General features: G+C 42.1%; 1 protein-coding gene across 5 annotated transcripts in view; it reads left to right on the top strand.

The window, feature by feature from the left end:
- The window catches only part of RUNX1 (RUNX family transcription factor 1), a 171,129-nt gene that overhangs the window by 118,187 nt on the left and 40,936 nt on the right, over positions 1-12,006 (top strand). For all 5 annotated transcript variants that reach the window (XM_040545378.1, XM_040545379.1, XM_040545380.1 and 2 more), the window contains one exon: positions 5,061-5,165. In XM_040545378.1, the coding sequence (XP_040401312.1) occupies positions 5,061-5,165 (105 nt within the window). The remainder of the gene's footprint in view (positions 1-5,060; positions 5,166-12,006) is intronic.

Here is a 12,006-nt window from a genome sequence, read left to right as displayed (position 1 = left end):
TTACCCTTGAATTATCCAGCTAACAAAGTATAATGTGGCTTAAGTGATAAAAATGACAAAATTTGGCCTAAGTGAATAACAATCAACAGCTGAGAATGAATATGTGTGCATGTATTGCATCCTGCTCAGGGATACAGTCAGATATGTTATTAAAATGCAGTAGGCATCTTTACTTTGGCAGATACCCAAGAAGATGTTGTGAGAAATTGTAAAGATGTATAAAATTGGTCATTTAGCATGGTTTAATAAAAGTAAGTACATAAGCATTAAAAAGTAGAAGCTGGATAAAAGATAGTGTCATAATCATTCTTACTAGAATCTGGAAGTCTGTCACTAATATCATAGAAATGTCTGTAATATAATTTGTATTGCATTTTTATATTACATTTCATATTTTGCCATCCATACCTTCTGTCCTTGTCAGCACAGGCATTCTTATCTCTTTTCCCTTTTCCTTCTTCTTTTTATCTAATATTTTACTGTAATGATTTAAAACAAAACACAACAAAACAAAAAAACTCTAATGACACATCTAAGATCAGCAGAAAAAAATCCCAAAAGAAAAATACAGTAAATGTGATCACAGCATCTGATGGCATCCCTTTCTTCCTCCCCACCATGTGGGCAGACTTCTGAAGCTTTAACTCCATTTTCATTCTGTCCTCATTTGGCTGACCCTTCTTCAGTGGAATCAATGGATCTTTTTGCCTAAGAAAGAGATAGAATAAAATGAAAAGATAAGTGTGAGGGTCGGTTTGTCTTCCATAAAGTGTGTCTGTTCTCACTCCCCCTTGCGTCTGCCCATGCCACCACCTATATTTTAAGCACGCCTTCCCACCCCCAGATCCATCTGGCCATGACACGGCTCAGGGATGACTAAAGCAGCGCGCAGGAGCTTCATGTGACCGTGTTGTCACTTGAGATTCATTTTCCCCCCTTGGTTCCTCTCGGACATTCCCAGGGGCTGCACTTTACAAGCCTATTGCTCCCTCTAGAGCCCTTCAGCCCCATGCTGAGTTGTTCTGGGAAACCACTGACATAAATCCCTCGTCCTGCCGGGCATGAGCTCATGGCTCTCTTTGCTTCCAGACTCGGTCAGATGGGATGCAGCTGAATATTGCAGGGCAGAGCACGGGTACAACACCTTCGGATGCTTGGGAACTGGGGGCTGATCCTTCCCATTTGCTGGCCCAGGAACAGCATTGCTGGGCAGGCACTGGCAGACATTATGCTTTGCGCTTCCTCTTAAGTTCTTACAGCTTTGCACAACATCCAGGGATCTCACAAGCAATCCTGTAAAGTCATGAGCTGGGGACAACGGACTTTAGCTGTCAAATCAGCAGTAACTCTCCAGGGCGCTGTTGGTAGCCTGGTCTCTAGCAAGCCCTTCGGCAGTCTCTGGGTATCATTTCAAAAGTCAGTATTGCATTTTGGCAAAAAAGCTACTGCTTCCATTATTTTTTTTCTGAAAGGGTACTGACATTAATGCTCATGTAAAATAAATGTTACCAGGCAATTTTTCCTACCCTAGCTATGTGGGAATACTTGATGGAAGCAGTGAGTCCTGTGCTCTACCCATAAACATACAACAGTACGTTTGATGTCACTGGGGAGGGTTTCCAAAGGCAGCGCTCTGTCCCACATCTGGAGAATTTAATCCTTGTGCTCATCAGGTGCTCTGTGCCTGACATTAGGAGCTGCCAGGGGTAGCTGCAGAGAGCAGCAGTCTCTGAAAGGACTGTTGGACCCCAGCGAGGCATGGCTTGGTGTGGGTATCACTCTTCAGCCCTTCCACCATTGGCACAGACTCCCATGATGATACAGTAGTGATCAGCTTAAACACGTTGAGACGCCATCGTAGGCCCAAAGTAAAGGTCTCAGATTTTGATATTAGTCAATGAAGGGCTACATGCTGGCTTGCTGTCACCACTGGGCCATAAACAAATTGTCATCATGACTGTTTGAAGCATCTGAACCAGGCCAGCATTTCAGAAGGTCCTCCTGGGGTATGTGATCCCTCTTTATACTCACTAGAGAGGTCAGTCTTTCACTTAGCCTGTGTGACTCAGCTTTAGAGGCACCCGTTCCTTCCTGAGCTGAACAGAGATGCACAGTGCTCAGCATAAGTCTTCTACCCTTAGTCAGGAGGTCCAGTTACTTAGAAATTAGAAGTCATGGCATCTACTATATTCTCCAGTGCTAGGGAGTCTGAATATGGTCTGCAGCGACTAATCTGGTATTATTTCCACCAGTATAGTCTGCTGCATGTTGTATATCTGTGTGTGTGTGTGTGTGTGTGTGCGCGCACTGGTGTATGGGTGTATTATGCAAGGGTATGCTGAAAATAAAAATTTGTCTTGTATCTTGGCTGTATCGTAATACATAAAAGCAAGGAGGGGGAGTTTATTGTCATGCTGTCATCCCAAAGCAGGTACACCCATAAAACATATATTTCACTAACAGTACCTCCAATCTAAACCTGCCTTTGTCAACCAGGCACATAAATGATGAATAATGTAGAAGCTATGAATAAAAATGATAAAACCACTTAATAAAACTAAATGTAAATGAAACAGAACAACCAGAGAAAAGCACAGACAGAATTATTGGTAAGCTGCAACGAGTGACACATAGGTTTATGGTTATATAGCCCTGTGGTTAACCAGTATGTGGTTAATGAATAGTCTTCTGTCAACAAGAAGTAAGCTAAGTATCTTCCTGCTTTTGCCAGCTTGTATCACAGACTTATATTGGTTCTGAGATCTCTGTTTTGTAGATCTTGAAAGTAACTTTGCTCCCCTCTTCTTTATCCTGGTCTTGTGGACTGATAATGTGGCCACATTGTCCTTACAGTTCATCATTCTAATGTCTTTTTTTTTTTTTGCTTTTTTTTTTTCTATGTGGAAACTCTTCAAAGGCCTTCTAAAGAAACAAATAGACTGTATTCTAGCAAAACAGCAGAAGCACCTTACCTAACGCATCAGCAGTTGTCAAAAAATAAACTGGGAACAAGATGGAAGTACTGCAGATTAGTAAAGGGAATAATGCATATTTTCAAAGTCTCTCAGTCTTGGTGATCTAAGTGTTGCATCTAACAATATAGGGAAACTATATATATATTTTTTTTTGAAAGAAGAAAGAACTACAGGTGCCTCTGATATTTGTTAAGTCTAATGCTAAGGGTGTTAAAGCTTGCTGGAAGGAAGCTTATTGAACTTTATTACTGATGCCTCGTAGAAAGATCTGGTGTGATGGTGGAAAAAGAGTAAAAAAGCTTTATCACATAACTTGGTATTAAAAAATGTCAGGAACACCATGATCCTTGGTCAAGGTAGGTGTAGGACACAAGAGTTGGGGTCCAAAGTCCCTGAGACAGTGATCTAAAATTACTTTTGCTTCAGTTGGAATTCTTTTGATCTCAGGGACTGCTTTCTAGTAAGAATGTGGAGGTGCAAAGATAGTGGCCTGGGATCTGGGAGGTTTGTATTTCGGCTTCTGTTTTCTCAGGGCTGTGATTCAGGATTATTGTCGGATTTAGTTGCAGCAGCCAAAGTGGTTAGCATCGCTGGCCACAGGCTTCCTGTGAGATCTTGGCCAAGACACTTTATCTGCCCACAGTTCCTCATCTGTAAAGTGGGGAGAATACCTCTCTAATTCACAGGGATGCGATGAAGACAGTTTCCAGTAATAACTATGCGTGTGCGGTGCGCTCACTGTGCTGGTGATGCAGGCCATTAGCACCACGGTAGGAATTGCATTAAGAGAAGTATTGAATTGCAAGTAAATGTGCATAGGGAGGGGGAGAATATTGCTGCTAGAGGCAGGCATTTATACTTATATTTACATTTACATTTATATTTATTTATATAGATAAACCAAGCAAACTATAGAAGTGGGAGGTCTTAGGAGGGAATAAACTCCTCCTTCAGGAGGGCTGGAGGCAAGCGATGGAATGAGCAGGCAGAGCTGTATGGGAAGGACACAGCATGTGTCCAAAGGAGAAGAACCTCAATATTCTTACAACGGTTCCTGGTTATCTAACTCGAGGTGATGGCCCTTGATGTCTCTGACTGATAATGAAGATTTCTGCCAGTGTCTGAGTCCGCCATGATGCTGAGATAACGATGCTAAACCTGCTGACAGCCAATGTTTTTATTGCTGTCCAGGCCAAAGTCGTAATGAATACATACATGAGGTCTTATCAAAGATAAAGTTACTTCTGTTACTGAGGAAATGCCTAAAGTAATGCTAGCATTGGCCAAAAGCAAATCAGAGGTAGCAGGATTTGAATGCATCACAGTCACAAGGGGATACAAAACCATCCAGCCTCCCCAGCAGCCATCCAAATGAGCACTTTTCAGAACTCAGAGCTGTGGCATGCAGTTTTGAAAAGGCCTTCACAGTTTTCTTACTGAATAATAGAGAAACTGAGCATAATGCTCCGCTATGTCTTCATAACATGTTTTAATTCTCTGCAGACAGGCAGCGGGGATTTTTTATTTTTTCCATTCCCTTGTTTCTTGGCATTGCAGTAGCGGATTATTTTTAAAGGGTTCGTAATATGGAATTGATCTAATGCTAGCTTCAACACCAAAGCATGGGATTTTACGATCTGCCTAGGGGACCTGAGCACCCAGTTCTCTTTAATTTTAACAAGCACTGTTGATCAGATTCCTGTGGCAGTTTTGGAAGAGTCAGCCACAATTTCCAAGCCTCTCTGAACTAACAGCTTTTAGAAAGTACAGATAATTCACCAGTAGTCAAGTAGATCAGATAAACTACAACTGTTAGGGGTAACCACCTTATTTTACAAACAAAATATAGATCATTTACATATAAATTATTATTTTTTTTCAAATGCTTTGAGCAGTTGCCACAGAGGGAATGCATCAAGCAGCAGACAGTGGTGAGGTTATACACCACGCTGTCTGTGCTTGTATCTGTCTTTAGATATGGACAGCTGAAGTGTTTTGGTGCCATTTGGAGTGTTCTGGTGCTATTGGAAAGGACGAGTGCACCTTTTCTCGATGTATGTTCAGTAACCTTTTTTCCTGTTGCAGGGAAAAGCTTCACGCTGACCATCACAGTCTTCACGAACCCTCCACAAGTAGCCACGTACCACAGAGCCATCAAGATAACGGTGGATGGACCTCGTGAACCCAGAAGTAAGTGAACTAACAACAACATTTGCAAAAGGTGACGTTGATGGTTTAGTACAGGAGTTCCTCACCAGCCACATGAAATGCAGCAACATCCAGTGCATGTGGAGCAGTGGAGGTGCCTCAAGCCAAGGCTGTCCCATGAATGGTTTTAATTATGCCTTCCTGAAGCCTTATTTTTCATGGGTGCCCAGCTGATCCAGAATATGAATTGCATTGCATCTACGAAGTATCTACCCAGGGATGATTTGGATCGTACCCAAAAGCTGACAAAAGGGATGCTGGTAAAAGGTGGGCAGTGTATACCCTATGTATCATTTCTTGCTAGCCTCGCCTTTCAGATGTTAAGAGGGTTTTAAAGCATTGGAAACCAATATGTCATTGATCCAAATTTTCAAGCTCAGCCACCCTGTGAAAATAAATAAATGTCTGAGAGAGGACACCTGGTTGCTGCATTGTAGAGTTCACTGTGCCTCATTCCTTGGTATAACTTGGGAAAACAGTAATTGCTGAGAGTAGTGCTTCCAACAAGCAGATGCAACTACCCCACTGGAACACCCATTCTCACAGACAGGCAATCTTTCCTATTTTTTTTTTCTTTTTCTTTTTCTTTTTTTTTTTTAGAATAAATTATAAGGAGAAGATGAATGATTTGGTATCTTCAGGGAATTGCCCACACCTTTCACACACGCAGTTGTTTTTGTGAGGTTGAAGAGGGAAGGTTGCTTTGTTTGGGATGGAAGTGGGGTGAGGGTGGAACAGATAGGCAGATGTAAATGCTCCTGCAGCACATGCTCTGCCTGTTACCAGAGGCAATCCTTAACCTCAGTCACTAGCCCGTGTGTGGAATTTTCATATTTTTATCAAAATGCCCTGATGCAAATTGAGGTTTGTGGTTAGTTTTTCACTCCTCCTGCACACTTGGCAGAAGTTCTGGCTGTTGCTTAAGTGGAGTCGTCCCGGGAGAAGAGAGCAGTAAGATTCAAACACCCACTAGAGAATGAGACTTACGGCTCTGGGCTACTTAATTGAGTGGTGGAAAAAAAGAATGATTTGAAACTTGAGTTAAAATAGCTTAGAAAACTCCTATCTTTCATGTACATTTACTTCCAGAGCCTTCATTTGTCTGAGTTGTGTCGTGGTGCTGCATACATTTAATGGAAGTTTCTGCCCTATATTTTTTTGGATGTGAGGCCAGACTTTAAAACAAATACTGCTGTCAGGGCAAGGCTTCTTACTTAGTTTGCATTTGTTTTTCTGAAAACTGTGGTTGGATTGTCCGTGAAAAATATCCCCGGTGAACAAGGCAGCTGTGCACATAAAATAGATATTTGTATATGCGAGCTACTGATTTGCATATGCAATTACCTGGGCATGTTCATAGTTTGCACACAACAAATAAGCATTAGTTGTTTGAATATGAGTCTGCTAGAATACTAAGAAACAAAACCATCCTGCAGGCATACCTACTGTTTTAAATCAATTCTTCAGTTGCTATAGTAGTTAATATTTAATAAGATTCTACATTTTAAAAAGGAAGTAGAAATATAATACATTCTGAAGCAACACATGTATCTTCCTGACTCAAATGTATATAAAAGCTTCCTTGTAAATGATTTCACTTTGTCGTAGTAAGTGAAGGTAAGTAAGTCAGAGGTATAAAGGAGCTCCATAGTCGAGGAGGCTTTATGTGTGTTGTGAGCAGACATCAGCCCCCCATCTTGGCAGGAATGCACAGCTCCTTTTATCGCTAAGTCACTCGTGACGCAAGGTAGAAGGGATTATGCTCCTTTCACTTGTAAGTGGGCTGCAAAGTCCTTCAGCTTGACTTCCCACCAGGGCGTTCTGAACTGTGGCGGATGTTGCAGTCAGTCTGGACCCTGCTGTCCTCCTGGTACATCTGACTGAAATACCAGGTGGCTCGGAGGGATGTAGCACATGCTGCGAAGGAAGGAAGAAATAGTACCCAGCGCTTTCTCCCTTCCTTGTTCCTCACATGTTTGGAACAACCCTTACCTCAGTTTTCCCAGCTAGCATCACGTCACCAATTTCTAGTAATTAAACTCAGAATTCATTCTCTCCAAGTAACTTGTGGCTCTGAGACAGTTCTGTCTGTTTTGGGCTATACATTTCTTTTTATGCCCTCGCTCAGTGGGTGTATCCTGTTCTGCACTGACCTGATTAGATCAAGGTGCATTTGCAGCCTGTACAAAAATAGGTTGCATGGCTGCTACCTGTACAAACTCATGTGTAAGATTTGTGGCTGGTCATATCAGCACATGCATGCTGTGTCCTGAAAAGCTTTGAAATGATATCAGCCTTCTTGCATTCAGGCAGGAATCAAAATAAAAACTGCTAGATTAGAGGAGTGTTTCTTGCTTCAGTGATCAATATTTGGGAACTTCCGTGCCTGGAGATCCATGACTCACTCTCTCTCCTGACCTGAAGGAACTGCAGAAATACTGAGCTGTGTTTTCTAAGATGTCCTGATTCGAAAGAAATCTGAGGAAAGTAGCAACGGGATCAAAATTAGATACTGCTTTCTTGCAGACCGCTGGAAAAAAAGCATACTTAACTCCAAAAAAACTCCAGCAATTTACTTTTAGTTCATTTACTTTTTTGTTGTTGTTGTTCATAACAGTTGCAGATAGACTGAAATCTAGTGAGTGCCCATGTTGCCTGTAAAAAATACTGGAAGTTAAGGTGCCATTTTTGAGGAGGGAGGCAATCTGAAACAGAATTCAGCACTTCATACCAGGACAATTTTTAGTTACTCTGACAAGTTGTAAAAATACTTAAAACAAAACCAAACACCTTTAGACTGATTAACTGAAGAAATAAGAGAAACACTTCCTTTCTTTTGTCTTCAGAGAATGATAGATTAAGAGCAGTTTCTGAGACAGAATTAGAATGGTTCTAAAACCAGTTTTTTTTAATGAAAAAGGACAGCCTCTTCAGCTATGCATTCTTGGGGTAAAGAACTTCAAAAAGTAATGCAAAGCAGGATTTGAAGACATTTTGGGAAAGTAGAAAAATACTCAAATTAAAGGCTCCAAAAACAAGTATACAGAGCATGGACTTTTTGGCTCACTGTCATGTGTGGAGATATCACGATATGTGATGATAACACGGTGTGTTGCATCACAGGTGTGCACCTCCCCTGTCTGCAGAAAGGCCTGGCTGTCCAGGTTTTCAGACTATGGGTTCTTGCATTGTACATTTGGTCACAATGTACAAAGTATGGCCAATTCTTTGCCCAACAGCCTATTTGCATATGTAACTACCATGCAGTTTGCATTTACAACTGTGATAATTACTTGTGTACATTATTTACACCATTGCCTTTTTTTTGCCATTGAATTTCTGACTGTGCCTATCCAGATGATACTTCTCATCAAATTGTCATGGTATGTAGAGAGAGCCAAGGTACTTAAGAATCTGGCTCTTCCTCCACTGCATTCATTATGTATTTTTAAATCTCTTTTGAACTTAGTATTTTCATTCTCCAGCTTTACGGAAGTGCTTATTTTCAATTTTTTATTTTTTTTTTATAAAAAGAAATGATATTGCACTGTCAGGGAGAAGGGCAAGATGACCTAACCCATCATTTTCTTCTCCAACTCCTATGATTCTATGATTCATAAAGCAATTTATGTTTTTATGAGCTAAGTCCATGGGGGAAATCATTAGCAGTAACCAGATCAAGAGTAGTGCTCCTGATGAAAATACTTTTGGTTGGGAAACTTGGTAGAAATAGTATGACTCTTAAATTAAATATTTCCCTTAGGCCATTTGACCTACTGTGTATGTCTGCTCAAAAATTAGGTTTTTCTTCTTTTGACTGCTTCTTTCTGTTTTTCTCATTGAATTGTTTTAACCTACATAACTCTGAAAAAAACACTAATGGACCAGGTGCCTGAAAACTTTGCAGAATGAAAAGGCTGCATAGATTTAGCCCTGGTGGCCCTGAGCTGTCCAAGGTTAAGCTGTGCATTAAATGTGATTATCCCATATTGGATATGTGGTTTTCCCAAAAACATTTTTGGCATCCTTGTATCAAAGAGCATGGTGCTGCAAAACAGAGAGAGAGAGAATAATTTTGCTGAGCAGGGTTGGAGAAGGTGCTTTAAGAGCTGCTGGCCCAAGAAGTGCCTTTCCAGGGACAGAGGTTGGCTTTTGCCTCCCAGCAGAGTTAGCCATGAGGTGCACACGTGTGGTCAACCACAGCTGAGGGCACCCTCAGATCTTGGTCTGAAGTGATCCCTGCTTGCTTGTGAAGTTCCTGGAGAAACCCTTGGCCTGTAGCTGCTTGGAAGGAATGCCTTCACCTTCAGCCTCTCCTGCAAGGAAAAGCCAAACTGTTCTCCAACCCCGTCATCTTGGTGACCTGAAATAACATGAAATGCCTTCATTTCTTGCTTGCTTTCTGCTGCAAGTACCTCCATCTGCTGGAAACTGAGACTAACATATACCAAAGAACAGTTTAGAAATCGTGAGAACATGAATCATTGTGGCATTGGAAGACACCCACCATATAAATTTCAGTGAAGGCTTACCAGATTCTTCCACTCACCTGGAGATGTACAGTACGTAAAAGCTACTCAAAAGTAGAAAGTATGTAGAGGGAAATGTGGCAGTTCAAGCTCCTTGTCTATATAACATGTCCCTGTACTGAAAAGCGAGCATGGCTGGGACTCTCTTTGCCTTTGCTAACACTAGCTGCATGCCACACACTCCACAGCACACTGCCCTCTGAGGATAGGAACCCAAATGTGCAAATCACTTTTTAAAAATCTTGGCTAAGACACTCACCCCTGAGAGGTTCCAATCTAAATAAATCTTGTGTAGACAAAAGAAAGGGATGGGCTGCAAGCAGAGCTGGTGGCAGAGCAGTGCTGTTTCTCTGTGTGTATTTGTAGCCCTGCGTCCCATTGTCTCATTGACACTGCCTGGTGAGTGGGTGGACGGGTGCTTAAATTATGAGCATGCTCTGGAGACGGTTGTAGTCAGCTTGTGCAATGGTAATGTGCAAGCCTACAGCAGCTGTTTGAAGTTACAAAACATTTCTAGCCCGAATTCGAGCAGTGTGACTTAGTGCATCACTGTCTCTGAATGGGTTCATGTGTTGTTGGTTGCCTTTGCATGCATATGTGTGCATCTCTATAGAGCAATGGATCCAGAGCAGGACCATCATACATCATAGGACCATTGTATAGCTTAGGATCATCTGACTTTGGATGTTAGAAAGCGGGCTACACAACAGAACTCACTGCTCCTAAAAACAGTGCTGTTTGTTCTCCATAAGATATGCAAAGGATTACAAAACATGTGAATGCTCAGCATTCCCTGGTGATGGGGGCATCCTTTTTGTCCTACTCAATATTTCCCTTCTGGTTTTAATACCAATATCCTTGAGGTTTTGTGATGTAGACACTTCCTTTCAACCTGGAAAATATGGTTTGGGGATTATTTTCCCTGGCATTTATCAGCCTCACTGCTGAGTCAGTGAGGAGTGTTGATGTTAGGTAACATGGGTACGGAACTGGTCATTTTAGCTTAATGAAATTGCCAAAATACAAAATCTTGTGTCAAGCATTGCTATACAGACTGCTTTTCTGGGGGTGTGGTAGCTCATGTATATTTGCTTGCCTATTTATTGAGGTCTTTCTTTTAAAGGTAGATAGAAGTGTTGACAATACAAGCTCCTTCCTCACATTAAGCAGGTAAAGAGAGGAAATCAGAGTTCTTGTGGGGTAGGCTAGGAATGGCAATACAACTAGCCTGGTCCTCTAGAAATTATTTCAGTTCCTTGTTCGAGTCACTTACTCCCACACAGCTCTTTTTCTTTCCTTCTTGAATTACGGTGATTTTAAATTGAGAAGAGGTTTGTAGGTTGTTATTTTTTTTTTTTTTAATTTCTTTCACTTTTCTCGTCTTTGCCAATTTATTTTTTGCATTGAATATTCATTATTTTATTGCCTTATGGCTGAGTGGCTACAAAGACTATGGTGAGTATTTTTAAGTGTTTACCTATGTTTGCATGATGGATTTTCAAATATATCCAGTCTTGGTCTAGCTCTGCTGAAATCAGTGGGAAAGTCCTCTGTAGCTGTGACAAAAGCAGAATTAGGTGATTGTATATTACTTAGGAAAATGCTTCCAAAGCAGCCAGTAGGTCTGATGTTCATCACAGGGTTGTGACTATCTGCTGGTCTCCACTGAAGACCCTAGCTCATTGACATGCCAATTTTCTTTCCAGTCAAGTGGGTTGGTGGTGCTCTAAGTCAGAGAATTGTGAGTCTGGTCCTGAATCCATCCCGTTGTCTTCAGCAAGGGTGGCCTTTCAATGGCAGACACAAAAAGTCAGCAATTGAAAGGTTTGCAGCAGCTGCCGGGCCTTGCATGAGCTGGGGAATGGTGGATTTCTAGTTCAAACCTGCTGGGGTTTCGAGGGTGTCATATAACCCCTGCCCTTCCTAGAAGGGGGTTAGCCAGCCAAGCGGTGCTGTTGGAGCATCTGTTGGCAACCCCGCTGCCCCATCCATGGCTTGCCACCAAATGCCTGCTGTGCTGCCAGCAGCAGAGGCGGTTTCATTCAGGGGTGCATGGGAGGGCAGCAGGACGTGAATGCAGGCCACCTCTGCAGCCTGATCCCTTCCACCCCTCCTTCAGCAGGACGCCACAGGGAGGGAGGTCTCCTCCTCAGGCTCCCGTGGGAGAGAGGGGAGGGAAAATGCAAGATGTGCCCCTGGGAACTGCAGCTTCCACCCCATGCAGGAGTGGTCAGGCACTCACATTTGCCAAGCGAGCTTCTGGCATACAGAGACTTTCTGAGGCCTCAGTTCTT

Source organism: Cygnus olor, chromosome 1, assembly GCF_009769625.2.
Source record: "Cygnus olor isolate bCygOlo1 chromosome 1, bCygOlo1.pri.v2, whole genome shotgun sequence".
NCBI lineage: Eukaryota > Metazoa > Chordata > Aves > Anseriformes > Anatidae > Cygnus > Cygnus olor.
Note: the sequence above shows the minus strand (reverse complement) of the source record. Positions and strands in the feature narration are given on the sequence as shown.